This window comes from Pipistrellus kuhlii, unplaced genomic scaffold (assembly GCF_014108245.1).
Source record: "Pipistrellus kuhlii isolate mPipKuh1 unplaced genomic scaffold, mPipKuh1.p scaffold_m20_p_12, whole genome shotgun sequence".
Lineage (NCBI taxonomy): Eukaryota > Metazoa > Chordata > Mammalia > Chiroptera > Vespertilionidae > Pipistrellus > Pipistrellus kuhlii.
This window is the reverse complement of record NW_023425427.1, coordinates 16114781-16131922: the sequence shown is the minus strand read 5'-3', so window position 1 is coordinate 16131922 and position 17142 is coordinate 16114781. Positions and strand designations below refer to the sequence as shown.

The 17142-nt window shown below is 52.7% G+C and overlaps 1 protein-coding gene across 3 annotated transcripts in view; it reads left to right on the top strand.

Annotated features, from left to right (window-relative positions):
• Window positions 1–16899, top strand: part of FRMPD1 (FERM and PDZ domain containing 1) — a 102007-nt gene extending 85108 nt beyond the window's left edge. For all 3 annotated transcript variants that reach the window (XM_036433285.2, XM_036433287.2, XM_045579993.1), the window contains 9 exons: window positions 860–985; window positions 3755–3874; window positions 5535–5671; window positions 7446–7572; window positions 7699–7794; window positions 9566–9748; window positions 10487–10634; window positions 12420–13202; window positions 14403–16899. In XM_036433285.2, coding sequence (XP_036289178.1) covers window positions 860–985; window positions 3755–3874; window positions 5535–5671; window positions 7446–7572; window positions 7699–7794; window positions 9566–9748; window positions 10487–10634; window positions 12420–13202; window positions 14403–16786 — 4104 coding nt within the window. In that variant the 3' untranslated portion in view covers window positions 16787–16899. The remainder of the gene's footprint in view (window positions 1–859; window positions 986–3754; window positions 3875–5534; window positions 5672–7445; window positions 7573–7698; window positions 7795–9565; window positions 9749–10486; window positions 10635–12419; window positions 13203–14402) is intronic.
• Window positions 16900–17142: the final 243 nt, after the last annotated feature.

Below are 17142 nucleotides of genomic sequence, written 5' to 3'. Positions count from 1 at the left end.
GAGGCAATAAGCAAGAAACCAAATCTAGTGTGTGTTCAACACGTGTCATCTGCCGGGTACTGTTCTACGTGCCCTCTATGGGAAATTAATTTAATGCAAACATCAGCCCTGTGAGATAAATGTTAACATGGTTATCATTTTAGAGACAAAACAAAGAGAGAGAGAAAAAAAGAATGAGGCATGAAGAGAGTAAACATTTATCCCGGGACACACTCTAGTTGTAGAAACCATTCACTTAATTTTAATATGCTGTCTCTCACTAAAGAACAGAGCGTAGGTTGAAGGACATAATATTACATAGCGATGAGGGGGAATGAGCAGGACCCTAGGACAGAAGGTGGCAGGGCAGTCAGGTTTAGATACGGCGACCAGAGAGACCTCTATGAGGAGAGAGACAGCCCCGGGAGAGAAACGGGAGAGGGTGGCGGGCACTGGGGACAGCGTGTGTGGATGCCTCCAGGCAGCAGAGACGGGGTGGTGGCCAGGGGCCGCTGTGGCTTAGCCACTCCAGCCGCCACAATATGAATTGTCCCATCCTGTCGGCGACTCTACACAGGCACCACTGTCCTCCCGTTCTCCGGGAGAAAGCAGGTTCTGTTCTGAAGCGTCTGGTTATTTCTCACAGCTGCAGGGCGGGCGGGTGCTGGGTTCTGTCTGGGCGGCCCTCGGAGGGGGTGCAGGGCCGGGAGGGGCATGAGAAGTCTCACGTGTGGCCTGTCAGCATTCGGCTGCCTGCATTGGCTGCGGACCCAGGGATCCCTCTCTCCCCGGCTGCACCAAGGAGCAGAGAGAAGGCCAGGGAAGTCTCCCCTGTCCTGTGCCTGCGCTGAGGTGACCCCCATGCCTCTCTGTGTGGCAGGACATCATCCTCACGGTGAAGGAGAAGCTGTCAATCCGGTGCACGGAGTACTTCGCGCTGGTCCTGGAGGAGCAGTACAACGTCTCCCGGCTGCACCTGCTGCATGAGGAGGAGCTCATCCAGCAGGTACGCCTGCCCCTGCCCCGGCCCCTGCCCCTGCCCCTGCCCCGGCCCTGCCCCTGGCCCTGGCCCTGCCCCTGGCCCTGCCCCAGCCCCTGCCCCTGCCCCTGCCCCGGCCCCTGCCCCTGGCCCTGCTCCTTCCCCTGCCCCTGCCCCTGGCCCTGCCCCTGCCCCTGCCTCTGCTCCTGCCCCTGCTCCTTCCCCTCTGCTCCTGGTGAGGAGATCTGGCCTGGGCAGCTGCACGCCTCAGCCAGGACCTTGGGGCACAGGGCTCAGCACATGAGCAGGTTTGATGCCCTTGCTTGTGCCATGAGGGCACAGGGTCACTCCACCTGGAGGTAACAGGACTAGAGCCAGGCCCGATTTTCGCTTGAGGCCCCGTTTTGCAGATGTGGAAACAGGCTTAGAGAGGCAAGGTGACTTACTCAAGGTAACAGCCAATAGAGCCCCATCTTTTGCTTCGGCTCTGATGATCTTCCCCTGAGCCTGCGGCCTCTGGGATGTGAGGGGAGCATTTGTTGCTGTGTCTGAGCCCTTTCTGTGAGACCCACCCCCGTGCTGGTCCCTGAGGGCCGGACTGAACAGAAATCCCTCCGCACCATCCTGTGTTTGCTGCACCAACTTTTTAGAGCCAACACAGTCAGTTCAACAAATCCTTGTTGAGTGTGTGCTCTTACAAAGATGAGTAGGATTTCCACAGTTGGAAAAGGAGGGGCTTTTTAAGCAGGACAATGGCACGAGCAAGGCAGGGCCTCGTGGAAGCCACTCTCAGCGTTCCTCATTGCAGGTGGCGTCTGACTCTGCTCACCCTCCTCCCATTACTGGTGCTCGCACACGCTTTTTTTTTCTCTTTTTTTTCTTTTTTTTTTAAATAAATTTTTATTGTTCATATTATTACAAATGTTCCTCCCCCCCCTCCCCTCCATTGCTCTCCTCCACCAGGTTCCCACCCCACCCTCTTCCCTTTCCCCACTCCCCATTGTCCTCATCCATAGGTGCACAGTTTATGTTCAGTCTCTTCCCACACCCCCCTCTCCCCTTTTCCCCAAGAATCGTCAGTTCACTCCCCTTCCATACCTCTGATTCTATTATGTTCAACAGTTAATATTGTTCATCAGATTTTTTTTTTTAATTTCCTTGGTTTTTAGAATCACTTGTTGATAGTTACGTATTTGTTGTTCATAATTTTTATCTTTATTTACTTTCTCTTCTGAAAGAACCCCCTTCAGCAATTCATATAATTCTGGTTTGGTGGTGATGAGCTCCTTTAGCTTTTTTTTTTATTAGTGAAGCTCTTTATCTGACCTTTGAATCTGAGTGATAGCTTTGCTGCTGTAGGTTCTTACTATTCATCACCTTGAATATTTCTTGCCATTCCCGTCTGGCCTGCATGGTTTCTGTTGAGAAATCAGCTGACAATTGTATAGGTGCTCCTTTATAGGTAACTACCTGCTTTGCTCTTGCTGCTTTTAATATTCTCTCTTTGTCTTTTGCTCTTGGAATTTTAATTATGATTTGTCTTGGTGTGGTCCTCTTTGGATTCCTTTTGTTTGGAGTTCTGTGCGCTTCCTGGACTTGTAAGTCTAATTCTTTCACCAGGTGGGGGAAGTTTTCTGTCACTATTTCTTTCAGTATGTTTTCGATATCTTGCTCTCTCTCATCTTCTGGGACCCCCATAATTCTGATGTTGGTTCGCTTGAAATTGTCTCAGAGGTTTCTTACATTATCTTCAATTTTCTGGATTCTCTTGCCTTCTAGTTTCTGCGGAGGAGTGTCTTCTGGCTCTTTATGTTCCAACTCTTTGACTTGATTCTTGCGATCTTCCATTCTGTTTTTAGGACTCTGTATAATATTTTTTATTTCAGACAGTGTATTCTTTATTTCTTGTTGATCCCTTATCATTTCTTGTTGATTCCTTATTAATTCTAGTTGATCCCTTTTCATATCCTCATAGGTCTTATCCATCTTTTCTAGGAAATTCTTGAAAAACCTTATAAGCGTAGATTTGAACTCTATATCCAGTCGCTTTTTGTCCTCCATTTCTTTCATTTGTGATCTATTTCGTCTCAGCATTTTCGAAGCTTCCCTGAGTTGGTAGTCTTAAAAGTCTCTGTGTTCTGCTTGGATGGGGCGGGATTTCAGGGTGGAGCCTACAGCTTTGGCTCCCGTCAGCCCCACCCTATGCAGGTCCTTCAGAGAAAGGTCGCACACGCTTTTAAAAAAGTCATTTCTGTTCTATTAGCATTGGAAGAGAGAAACACATTAAATCCCTAAGATAGTTTAAGTGGGGGGAAAAGGTACAGAATTTATATAATGTAGACTATTCTATTATTTGTAGGAAAGAAAGCATGAATAGGAACATGTATACTATACACTGACTGGCCAGATAATTATGATCTCTGAACGCATAATCATCTGGCCATTCAGTGTATATGTATTTTAGAGGCCCTGTGCATGAATTTTTGCATGGTGGGGTCTGTCCTGCCTGCCGGTCAAACTCCTGGTCGAGGTTAACGGAGTCAGTGGGAAACTTGACTCTTTTGAGCCTTTTACATTTTATACCCCTGGGAAAGCCAGATTAGGAGCAAAGGCCTGCACTGCCTTGGGAAACACTAAATTGAAATCTCTGGGAACTGTCTTTCATTATCTTTTTTTTCTTCTTCTTTTTTTTAGTTTTTTTTTTTTTGTGTGTGTGTGTGTGTGTGTGTGTGTGTGTGGAATAACTGCAAGAACAAAGGCAGCTAAGATTAATGGTATCTCCCTTCCCCATCGCAGGTGGTAGAAAAGGAAGAGTTACAAGACTACCGCTGCCTCTTCAGGGTGTGTTTTGTTCCCAAGGACCCCCTGGACCTCCTGAAAGAAGACCCCGTGGCCTTTGAATACCTCTACCTGCAGGTGACTGACTGGGTCTGCGCTTCCTATAGCAACAGTGGTCCTTCTCAAGGATGGAATTGGGTGTTGTTTTTAATTAAATGTTTATTGTCGACACTGTTGCAGGTGTCCCCTATTTCCCTCGCCCTCCTGTGCCCGCCTCCACACGTCCCCACCCCCATCCCCAGGCCTTCACCACACTGTAGTTTGTGTCCATGGGCTATGCATATATGTTCACTAGCTAATCCCTTCACCTTCCTTTAACCAGTCCCCTCAACCTCCCTTCCCCTCTGACCTCTGTCTGTCTGTTCAGTGTATCCCATGCCTCTGCTTCTATTTTGTTCATCACTTTATTTTGTTCATTAGATTCCAAATCCTAGTGAGGTCATATGGTATTTGTCTTTCTCTGCCTGGCTTATTTTGCTTAGATGGGCCTAGAGATTAAGTTATTTTGAACATGAGCTCGAGGCAATTAAGCAATTCCCTGGTGTAGATCATCTTTATCTGAAGGAGAATGGGCCTGAGTATCCCTTACAGTTCCTTTTTCCATCGCTGAGTGTGATCTTAGGAGATTAGGGATGTATTAATGAAATTTGGGCTGTCCTCAATGTAGATGCTACATTTCCTAATGCCATTTAAGATCCTTAGAGTTACGGTTTTTATTGCTAAAAGAGGCTTTAGTGCTTCAACGCTTTCTTTTACAAATGATGAAACTGAGTCTTGGTAAGGTCACATACTTTGCGTGGGTCACCCATTTAGTGGTGACGCCAAAAATAGCTGCCTTGGTCCCTGTAGCCTTTTACTCCCCTTACTCTACCCTCATAGGTAAAATTTACTATGTCATTTTTATTCTGATGAAAAAGAATCATTTGGGAGGCATCAATATTTGAGATAACTCAAACTAGGTGGATTGATTTGTGCAAAGTCTTACAGAAACGATGGTAGCAACTAATAATAATACTGCCCTAACCGGTTTGGCTCAGTGGATAGAGAGCATTGGCCTGCAGATCAAAGGTCCCAGGTTTGATTCCAGTCAAGGGCATGTACCTTAGTTGTCAGCACATTCCCAGTGGGGGATGTGCAGGAGGCAGCTGATTGATGTTTTTTACTCTCTATCCCTCTCTCTTCCTCTCTGTAAAAAAATCAATAAAACATTTTTTTAAACTCAATACTTTATTTTTATTTTTAAAAATATATTTTATTGATTTTTTTTACAAAGAGGAAGAGAGAGGGATAGAGAATTAGAAATATCGATGAGAGAGAATCATCAATCAGCTGCCTCCTGCTGGGGATGTGCCCGCAACCAAGATACATGTCCTTAACCGGAATCGAACCCGGGATCTTTCAATCCACAGGCTGACACTCTATCCATGGAGCCAAACCGGTTTCGGCCCAATACTTTATTTTTGCATAATGCTGTGCCCCTCATCCCTGCTTTCAGATGCATTATCTAACTTAAACCCCACAGAAACCACGTAAGGTAGACTTCACTATCCCCATTTAGCAACGGGGAGAATAGCAATGCTCCGAGAGTCTTAATTACTTAACCAAGGTCACACAGCCATGCACAGGCAGATTTAGGTCTCAAAGCTGAGCTCCTGGTCCCGCTGCCTTTTGCTTGAGAGAACGAGGAGCACGATTCCCCTGCTCCCGGTTCCCACTTCCCCTGATCCATCTCTTCCAGAGCTGCAGCGACGTGCTGCAGGAGCGCTTTGCCGTGGAAATGAAGTGCAGCTCTGCACTCAGACTGGCGGCCCTGCACATCCAGGAGCGGATCTACGCGTGTGCCCAGCCGCAGAAGATCTCTCTGAAGTACATAGAGTGAGTGGCGGGGCATGTTGGAGACCCAGCAGCAGCAGCTGTGCTGGGTGGACAATCTGGCTGGCGCCTGGCCAGAATGGCCAGATTCCATAGAAAGCTGATAGTCTCCTACCTAGCCTTCTGTCCCTTGTCTTTCTATCCAATTTCCTCTCCACCCTCTCCCACCCAGCCGGGCTCCCCCACATGTCAGAATCTGGCTGCTCCCTCTGGGGCCGAAGCCAAGTCCAGATAGAGCGACACAGGATCCCTTAGTGAGTTCCCGGGAGAACACAAAGGGAAGTCTTTTGATAACTTCAATGAAAAGCTCTGATAAGGGCAGGAATGCCTTGAAAATTAATGTGTGAACCAATCACGTTGCTTATATTCCGACTAAGGAAGTTTCAGATCCTGGGATCCCAACACCACCTAATCCTTCGCTTCACATTTGCTCTTGGCGGTATCACCCAGGTTTGCTAACCCCCTCACCAAACCTCAGCTCTGCTGTTCTATCTGGCATCAAAGTCAAATGAGAGTCACATTTAAAAATTAAAACAGATCCAGGGCTCTGTCCCTGATGTTCTGTGTCAAATCTCTAGAGCAGCGTTTTTCAACCGCTGTTCCGCAGCGAGATGTTGCCTGGTGTGCCGTAGGTGCAGACAAGACAAGAATTTTATAATTTTTCACTATTTTGTTTACTTAATATTTCATAATAAAGTAATTATAAAATACTTTCTTTGTGTTTGATTCCTATTCAAGAGAATTACTTTATATATAGTCAATATAGGCACAGAGTTAAATTTTTTAACATTTTCTAATGGTGGTGTGCCTCGTGATTTTTTTCATGAAACAAGTGTGCCTTTGCCCAAAAAAGGTTGAAAAACACTGCTCTAGAGAGCGGGACCTGAGAATCTGTATCTTTAACTAGTTTGTTGGAGCTTTTGAGGCTGTTAGGCTAGCACCATTCTGAAGCACAACCTTGGGGACTCTCAGGGGCTATGTGCTGCCCCTGAGAGTGTGTGATACATGCTTGGTCATTATCTGTCACGTACGTTGTAGTGAAAAAGGATCAAGGTCTCCTGCTCTAACTAACAGAATATCACACTGCACCAAGTGCAGTGAGCTCCCAGAGAGATCAGTGGGGTTTTCCCCAATGGCTGTGGCTTTTGTGTATGTGTTGGGTAAGAAATATATATGTATAAACATATTTATAAACATATATTGTGTACTTACATAAAATATCCTATATAATAAGAGCCTAATATGTAAATCAGCCAAACTGTGGAATGACTGATAGAGCGACCGGTTGCTATGATGCTCACTGACCACCAGGGGGCAAGCGCTCAATGCAGGCCCCAGGCCAGCCAAGGCAGGTGCCAGTAGGGCCCTGATTGATGTGACCAACCAGCCAAGAAGCAGGGCCAGTGAGGGGGCAGTGCCAGGCCGGCCAAGGTGGATGCCAGTGGGGGTCCCCCAATCACCCCACCAGTCATCCCACAGATCGACCCTGATTACCAGTCAGGCCTAGGGACCCTAGCCGTGTGCGAATTTTGTGTACCAGGCCTCTAGTAAGTATATATTAATATATAACTTATAGTAACACGTAAGATATTTCTATATATTTTATCTACTTATACACACATAAATGTACATGTGAATGTATCTTCTGTTGAGGAAGAGGCTCGGTTGCAGTGTTCTGAGAACACTAAGTGCTGAACCCAATGTAATTATGCCGTTCGTCAGAGCCACCAAGTTCACTGTAAACACCGGCCTCCTCGTCTCCAATGTCTCCTGGCAGGAAAGACTGGGGGATAGAGAACTTCATCTCGCCAACGCTACTCCGAAACATGAAAGGCAAAGACATCAAGAAAGCCATCAGCTTCCACATGAAGAGGAACCAGAACTTGCTGGAACCCCGACAGAAGGTAACGGGGCCCTAGCCCTGGCTGACCCACCCAGCGGTCTGGGGACTACATCTTCAACATGGCCTTTATTTGAGCAAGTGAATAACTTACGTCTTTTTTTTTTCTTTTCTTCTTCTTCTATTTAAGCAACTTATTTCTGCTGCCCAGCTACGTTTAAATTATCTACAGATCCTTGGGGAACTCAAGACATATGGCGGGAAAATCTTTAATGTTACTTTAATGGTACGTGTTTGAGAACTGTGGGATCCCACGCTTATGAGGGACCTTAGAAGTCCTCTGAAGATCAGTGACTCTTGTGGCCTAAATTTTTTGAGAACTCTGTCATGTGTAGAATTTGTTTGGGAAACTAAAAATCATGCCATTGGGAGTGTTCGTTGGTGCTAGCCCTCTGGTAGGTGCTGGGGGAGGCAGAGCTGACGTGATTTCTACCTTCCAATGATCAAACAAAGGAGCCACAAGACAAAGCAGAGCCACAAGAGACATACGGGCGATTGCTGTGGGGTGTGAAGACAGAGGGTACCACTGCCAGCTTCAGGTCCAGAATGGAAGGGAAGGGGGTAAGGAAAGTCAGGAAGATTGGATTTGGCCAGATTTCCGTGTAGAGGAAAGGCCTTCTGAGGGAAGGGTACTGTAAGCTGTTGACTCTGGAGCTTTGGGAATAGGAAGGTGGAGAGGGAAACGTGGAAATCATACAGGAAAGATAAGAATGTGAGACTGACTGCCAGGCTGCGGCCCCGATTATTCAGAAAAAGGGAAGAACTGAGGAGGGAAAAGAGAAGCAAAGGAGCCGTCTGCTCTGTTTCCCGGCCCTCCCCTTGCTTCCTTCTTGGAGCCGAGGCCCAGAGCTGTGTGCTGATCAGCCATCAGGAATGGGGGCTGAGGCTTAAGGGAACTCTCCCCACCACTCAGTCAGAACTCTCCAGCACAAAGCCAGACAACTTGCCAATTACAGATTGGCAAAAAACATTAACAAATCTTCTTTCAGTTGATTTAGGTATGTCTCTCAGTCATTTGCAGTGACGGGTCAATTTAATCAGATTGCTGGCTTAACAATATAGATAGAAAAAGAGAATCCCTGTTTTGAGAACAAGATAGAGCAATCAGATCAAGCATGTCAAACTCGCGGCCTGCAGCCACATGCCTCATTTATTTGGCTTATGTTGGCCTTTGAGTTTGACATGCTTGAACCAGATAGTTAGATGGCATCTTGTATATGAGTAGATGGCCCAAAGGTGGAAGAGAGACCAGAGCACAGACAGGAAGGCTTGAAGGTACAAGGAGAGCTTCCCACTTTTCCCAAGGGCCATCCTTCCCCTCTCCCAGCTGTCCCCAGCCTCCCCTTTATCTTTCCTGTCTAAGGAAATAATTGGTGATGGGAAAAGAAAGCAGGCTGAGCTGGCTCAGGGTGCTTGCTGGCCACTGGGGTTACACTGTAGATAAACACTGTCTGTCGTCAGGGAACTTGGCAGGGAATCTGAGACTCGAGTACAAATGATTACAATAAGAAGTCACAGCTCCGTGTTATGGGAGATGCAGACAGGAAGTGTGGGAACAGCACAGAGGAAAAGGTCTGTTCTGGTTTGAGGAGACAGAGATTGGGCAGATGGTTTCTGTAGATGCTTGCAGTAGGTTTCGATGGAAACTTTTTCAAGAAAGGTCGGGATTTCTGTTGGTAATGACGGCAGGGAAGGGATTCCAAGAGGAAAGAAATAGGCACATAGGTACGAAGAGACAGGTTGCGTCTACCGAACAGGTAATAGCCTTGTTTGGCTCTCTGTTGTGAAGGGTCTTGAAGAGATAACTTATACTTTAAATTAAGTATAAGTCACAGGGGCCCAGTTTAGGCTGTTGCCTCCCTTGGTAGCTTAGGGAGTGGTGTTGAGGACCTGAAGTAAGAATCTGGAGTTTGCAGAGAGAGGTGTCATGTCTTGCGTGTGCCGTGTATTTTCCTAGCTGCGAACGGGAACTGATTCCTCCTCTGCCCCTTCTGCAGTTACAGGATAGAGAATCCTATGTTGCCCTTCTCGTTGGAGCCAAGTATGGGATTAGCCAAATTATCAATAGCAAACTCAACATCATGTCCACGTTGGCAGAGTTTGCAAACATCAGCCGCGTCGAGCTGACGGAAGAGTCGGAGAAAGTGGGCATGGTCAAAGTGTACCTGCAGGACATCAAGGTAACCCACAGGGGAGAGGTTCCGGCCCCAGCTTCTGGAATTTGGGGCTAACTTACTTTAAGGTCATTTATATGCGTGTGGGGATGTACAGAGTCTAATGGCCAACATTTGTTGTCCCATCAAAGGGAAAGTGGTAAACCAGGGTGCATTTCCCCGGGCGGGACCTGAAAGGTTTCTTCATATAAACTGAGCCTGACCTTGTGCTTCCCTGATGGGTTCAGAAACTTAGATGGGAACACCAGATGGGACCAGAAGGGCTGTCTGCGAGCTGTGAGTGGCAGCCATGGGAATGGGTGAAGGATCTAGGGAACTTCCTGAGCCTCCCTGGGAGGACCTGCCTTTCTTGGCTTTCGTATCAACAGGATCAGAGATGGCGCTCTCTCCTTCCACCCTCTCTCTCTCTCTCTCCTGTGTGCTTTTGCGTCTTCTCCTTGTCTAGGCCAGGTCTTGGAGGGGCCCCCTTATGGGAATGAGCAGAGTGGGGTGGGTGGTTTGGATGGGAGGCGAGGACAGGGGTCAGAGACGGAGAGGCAGGAGGCACTGTGGAGTTTCGATGGGAGGAACTCACACATGCACTTGCTCACTTCAAGTCTTGAAGGTGAGACTACAGGACAGGAAGCCTGGGGACCAGGGCTGCGGTGACTTGGAATTTCCCATCAGCCCCAGGTGGCCTTGTTGTCCGGCTGCAGACTGTCCCTTTGCCCTTCACAGGCTTAAGAGCTCTCTTTGTCTCCAAAGGTTCTGACTTTGTTGCTGGAATCCAACAGTGCCAAGGACCTGGCCTGCCTGGTCGCCGGGTACTACAGGCTGTTTGTCGACCCGGTTACCTCCATCTTCCTCTGGCCGGGGAACAAGCAGCAGGTGCACCGAGTGTCTGCGGAGGAAGGTAAGGCACTGAGGTTTGCCCCGGGGAGGACGGGCCTGTGTCACTGCCCTGGGCGTACAGGCGGCCTAAAGGGAGGTGGAGAGAGAAGTTGAGCTGAGACTTCCACTAAGTCGATGGGAGCCACTTCTCCGTGTATCTCTTTGTAAACAGTTGGTCTTTCCAAAGTCCTGAACAGAGAAGCTTTCCTTGTACCTGAGAGTCCCTAAAAATATAAAAGGTCTCTGATTCCCTGTAGAATTTCCTAAAACCATCTCTAAGATCCATTGTATCGTGTCTTTATTTGCCACCAAAAGGTGCTGTCCGTTATTTGTTCAGAAAGTACAGGTGGCCAGCCCTGGCCGGGTAGCTCAGTTGATTAGAGCATCATCCTGATACACCAAGGTGGTGAGTTCGATCCCCAGTCAGGGCACATAGAAGAATCAACCAATGAATGCATAATTAAGTGGGAAAAGTCAATATCACGCCCTCTCCCTCTCCCTCTCTCCATTGTCTATTTTCATTGTACAGACACTCCCACCATGGCTGATTTCAAGCTACCAACTCGATGTCACTGAGTGTGGAGATGGGGAGAGATGCCCAAATAGCATGTCACTATGTAGTCTTTCCTCCGTGCGGATAAGATATAATCTCCAGAGCTTAGATAGTAAGATAAAGTAAAATGATCAGGCAGTGATGAGCTTTGGGTATTTGTGAACTTTGTCTTCAATGCCATTTAGAAGCGAGGGTGGATGCCTTAGGGAGGCACGGCAGAGTGGGGCAGTGAAGTCGGGGAGGTCAGATGGCAGGAGGGCATGCTGCTACCAGGGCAGGTGCAGGGTCAGAGAAGGCACTGGGGCGGGGGCAGTATTTGAAATAGATCTCGGAGAACAGGCTAGAGTAGGCCAAACAAAGGAGGAAGGAGAGAAGACACAGAAGGCAAGGTCATGAGCTGTGAGAAGCTGCCTGCAGTGGCTGGAGCATGGGAGGGGGGAGGGGTGGCCAGGCTGCTCAGGAGGGGTCAGGGCTGTCTCCGGAGGCCTTAGCTCTTGTGGGGGAGCTTAGGCCTTTCCCTGTAGGCAGGGGAAGCCGACTGAGGGCTTAATCGAGTGTGGTGTCGATGAAAAGGGAGCTTTTAGAAAGATCCCCCGGCAGGCTTATGGTAGAGGAGCGATTGGAGATCTGGTTCAGCACTCCCCACCCTCACTCCACGGAGCCTTCCGGAGCACCAGCAGCTGGAGGAGTTGTCTCTCTCTGGCAGCCTGTGGCACCAGTGGGTCCCCAAGACCCGGCTTCAGAAGGGTGCCAGCCTAGCAGTCCCAGGAAGGTGCTGGCATACAGATTCCCAGGGCCTGCTCCCTACATGTTTGACCCAGTACATCAGGTCAAGGATCTGTTTCGGGTTTTAAATATGATTCCCATCTGACCTTGATCCCAGACAGGACAGAGCTGGGATGTGGGGAGGGGTTTAGGAAACCTGGGCAATACTGCCCCAGCAAAGTGAAATCCAATCAAAGAAACATCCCCCACCCCGCCCCCCAGTTCCTGGGAACAGATAGCTCTCCTCGGACGTGGGGATGGAGGTGGCCCTGTCTCTTTCAGGGGGTCCAGATAGATGTGGGAAAGGAGGCCTGATGCTGTGTGTCCCGTGGACCCTGTGTCCATCCCTACGGCGTGATCTGGGCCGGTCGCCCTCCTGGACCTCCGCTTTCTAATCAGGAAACCGGGGGGCCAGCAGCATGGGGGTGTGGGGCCACCTGCCAGTGCCCAGAGGCTGCTTTGTGACCCCGCGTGTCCCCTGTGGTGCAGGCTACGAGTCCCGGGCATGCAGCGACTCCGAGGAGTCCTCCGACGTGGACTGCGTGCTGGAGCCCCTCTCGGACCAGCACCCGCCCCGGCCGGGCGCTGGCCGATCTCCCGCCAACGAGGAGCAGCCTCCCATGGCCGGCCCCGCGCCTGAGGTGGCCGGGAGAGGCCCGAGCGCCTGCGGGGCCAGCAGCACGACCGACAGCGCCGAGTCCGAGGCCTCCGACTCGGCCAACACCGAGAGCCGCGGCTGCAGGACCAGCGGCTCCAGCGAGTCCATGGACGCCCTGGAGGAGGATGACCTGGACGCCTGCTCCTCCAGCAGGTCCGGCTTCTTCCACTTGGGCCCGCCGGGCTTCCCGGAGAGAGTCGTGGACTGTGACAGCCAGGAGGAGAGGCGCCGGATCGAGACCAGCGGCTTCCTCTGCCTCCTGGACCTGGCCCAGCGCGCCAGCCCGCAGCCCCAGGAGACGGATCCCGCGGAGAGTCCCGCGCCGGGGACACTGGGCTGGGCGCCCGACCCCGGGCCGGCCAGGCTGGACCCCGGGCTGTACGAGGGCAGCCGCGCCGACTACTACAGCCTGTGCTCCAGCGGCTCCCCGGCCCGGCACCTGAGTGACAGCTCGGACAGCATGGCCTCCCGGCAGGGCGGGGGCCCACAGGGCTGGCCTGGGGCCCAGCCCAGCTCCGCGCCCGAGGCCCCGGGCCCTGCCTGCGAGGAGGGCAGCTCGGACGAGGAGTACTATGACGCCGCCGACAAGCTCACACCCCCCGGCACGCTCTCAGGTGAGCCCTCCCCCGCGGGCCTGCAGACTCTGCAGGCAGGGGCCACGCTTGGGAGGCGGGGGAGAGACACATGAGGAAAGCAAGGTCATGGTCCTCTTTGGAGGAGGCTGCCCGGGAGTCTGTGGACTAAAGGACAAGCATCGTGACTTTGCCCGGCTGGCGTGGCTCGGTGGTAGAGCGTCCACCTATGAACAAGGAGGTCACAGTTCGATTCCCAGTCAGGGCACATGCCTGGTTCCTGGGCTCAGTCACCCGTAGGGGGCGTGCAGGAGGCAGCCGATCAGCGATGCTCCCTCGTCATTGATGTTTCTATCTCTCTCTCCCTCTCCCTTCCTCTCTGAAATCAATAAACATAATATTTTTTTTTTTTAAAAAAAAGGAATCATGACTTCCAGTCAGAGCCACAAGGAAGGCTCAGAGAACTGTGGGCGGGCAGTGATGGACAAGGATGGGAGGCATTCATGCAACAGTGGAAATCAGGGAGGACTTCCCAGAAGAGGGGGGGAAGTGCTGAGACCGGTCAGACAGACAGAAACTACATAGAAAGCAACAGGTTTTGTTTGTTCGTTTGTTTTAAATATATTTCGATTTTTTTTACAGAGAGGAAAGGAAGGGAGAGGGAGAGTTAGAAACATCAATCAGCTGCCTCCTGTACACCCCCCACTGGGAATGTGCCCGCAACCCAGCTACACGCCCTTGACCAGAATCGAACCCGGGACCAGTCCGCAGGCCGATGCTCTATCCACTGAGCCAAACCGGTTTCTTTAAAAGGGCCAGGCTCTTGCCGAAACCGGTTTGGCTCAGTGGATAGAGCATTGGCTTGGGGACTGAAAGGTCCCGGGTTCGATTCCGGTCAAAGGCATGTACCTTGGTTGCGGGCATATCCCCAGTGGGGGATGTGCAAGAGGCAGCTGATCGATGACTCTCTCTCATCGATGTTTCTAACTCTCTATCTCTCTCCCTTCCTCTCTGTACAAAATCAATAAAATATATTTTAAAAAAATAAAATAAAAAATAAAATAAAATAAAATAAAATAAAATAAAATAAAGGGCCAGGCTCTTTCCCACCCCGGGCCTTTGGCCAAAGGGACGCAGCCCGGCCATGGTTTGAACCCAGGCGACCCTGAGTCCTGAGCCCCAGCTCTGAGTGCCTCTTTGCTTTCCTGCTTCTTATGTGCTTTTTCCTTCCTTGCTTCTCAGGGCCCGGGGCCATTTCTGCTGCGGAACCTGGCGCCGCCCGCGCACACAGCGAGGCCAGCTCTGGCAGCCCCGAGGACGAGGAGGACGGCCTGAACACTGGGCCCGGCGGGGGAGAGGCCCGCAGGAGGGGAGGGGCGAAGAAGTACGCCAAGACCCTGCGGAAGAGGAGGTCTTTCCTGCAGACCGACTACACCTGCCAGGTCTCCTTCCCGCTGGCGCCGGCGGCCGCCCTGGAGGACGCGGACGCCGTGTGCTACTACGACAGGGAGCCCTACCTGGCCCTCGGGGCGCCCTCCCCGACCGTGTCTTCGCTGCAGGACGTGCAAGGGGAGCCCGGCCTGCTGGAGACCAAGGCCCTGGGGCCGCTGGGCCCCCTGAGGGAGGCCAGGAGCAAAAACCCGGCCTCCCGGGCCATGGAGATGGAGCCGGAGACCATGGAAACCAAGTCTGTCATCGACTCTCGGGTGTCTTCTATCTCCGCCATCCGCCTCCGGATCGACCCCGGTCCCAGAGAGAACTCTGGGGGTGCCCCTGCGCCTGCCGCCAGTGCCTGTGGCCCAGCAAGCACCCCTAACTGTCCCAGCCCGGGTTCGCCTGGCCCAGATGCTGCTCGGACAGAGTCTTCCCAAACTCTACCTGCGTCTCAAGACTCGGGCGGCAGTGCCCCCGGAGAACTCTCCGCGGAGCGTGCGGGCAGCACCCGCCCCCTGTCCAGCGCGGAGCCAGACTCAGGCGGCGCCTGCCTGGCCAGCAGCCCGGGGCCGCCCCCCGTCTCTCCAGGAGACACACCGGAGCCGGGAGGCGTCCTGTTGGGAACAGGGTTGGGACCTCTGTTTACAAATCCTACGCAAGAGACGGCCCCCCAGGACACCGAGCCTTTGCTGCCTCTGGGAGACGGGCCTGGACGTGGCGAATGTGGAATACATTCGGGAGAGGAGACGGCTTCTTTCCCGGTAAAGGAAGAGCGCCGGGGACCATGGTCGCTGGCACGCAATGGAGACGTTACAGGCAAAAATGGCACCAACGTGGGTCCTGACGGGCCCGGGGAGGACCCGGGGGACCCTGCGGGTGACGGGTCGAGCGCTGTTCTGCAGACGATCCGTGTCAGTGTTCCCGATGGTGGGATAACGGCCCCCCTCCCCTCGGAGACGCCTGTGACCCCAGCACACTCCCCCACCGAACTCCAAGGGCAGAGCAGAGAAGCCCCAGGCCACGCCTGCCAGGCCCCAGAGCAAGAACTATTGGCAGCACTGGATGCAGACCCGGATCTCCTGCCTGGGAACCAGACCCTGCCGTCAGCCTGCCCTCTGGAGGAGGTCACAGCGGAGCCGCTTAACCATGTGATGGGGGAAGACACCGGCCCCGGGGACACCCCTCAGCAGGTCTGTTTTACTCCTGGGCCTTCTCCACTGCACCCACTCCCATGCCCCCGAGGGGAGCCCCATGTAGAAGGTACACACCAGTGTTGGCTGTCAGACAGCGGAGACGAAACCCCGAGCATCTGCCTCCCGGCGGAGAAGGCTTTCCTGTGCTCTCCCCCAGAGAGCCTCCCTAAAGTTCCTGCCGGTCTCAGGACGGCCGCCTGTCTGGGGCTTGCGGGGGTGAATGAGACGGTGGCCCCCGGGATTGGCATGGAGCAGTGCAGCTGCCAGCTCTCCTACGCCACCTGCTTCCGCGGCCTGCAGCCGGAGACGGAGGAGGGAGACAGGGACTCGGAAGCACACCCCGCCGCCCCCCTCACCTCGCCGCCCTCTGCGGGGAGCGGGCTGGCCCTGCCCTGGAGGCCGGCCCGGGCCCACAGCTGCAGCGCGGAGCCCCCGTCCAGGAGCAGCCGCTGCCGCGTCTGGCCGGAGTACTGCTCCAGGGCCCTGACCCGGTTGAAAGCCGCCCCCGCCAGCACTCCCGAGGGCTTCCTCCGCCTCTCCGAGAGCTTGCTGGAATTGCAGGACATTTTAGAAGCTTCCTGGGGGCACGGGGACAAGCACCCCCCAGAGAAGTGCACCTGGCACTTCTCCGAGAGCCGGAGCCACCTCTGCACGGGCTCCCAGAAGCTCCTGTCCAGCTGCCAGCACGTGATCAGGATGGACCAGTCCCCCGAGGAGATGCAGGGCGCCGTGCGCGACACCTTCCCGTACCTGGTCCAGCTGGCCGGCCTGTGCTTCCAGCTCACGGACTGCAGCCGCTGCTCCGCCCAGCACCGGGAGGCCACCGGCAACCTCAGGGACGTGGTGCACACCTACCACCGGTTCGTGGAGGCCGCCCAGCTGGCCTGCGAGAGAGGCTACCACGACCTGAGCGTGAAGCTCTTGGCCCGCCAGTGCACGGCCCTCACCGCCGCCGTGTTCTGTTTGACCCAGAGGTTCCGGGCGTCCACCGCCCTGTGAATCCCCCTGCCCTGCCCTGGATGCTTCCCGGGAAGCCTCTTCCGTGTCCCTCCACCCACCCTCTCAGATGTTTACTATTCAGAGTATTTAAATAAACGGCTGCTTCACCTCGGTCTGAGTCGGGCAGAATGGTCATAAAAAAACGTTCAATCCGATCCATGCAACGTGTGTTTTCTGAATACCTCCTCTGGGCCCGGCCATGTGCGAGGAGCTCAGGATAATTGTAGACAAATAGGACAAGTCCCTCCCTGGTCCGGATGCTCCCAGACCTTGTGGGATACAGATAAGTAGATTACCATCAGTCCAGTGTGTATCCTAAAAGGAGCATATCCTGGGGTGTGGGACCGAGAAGTCAC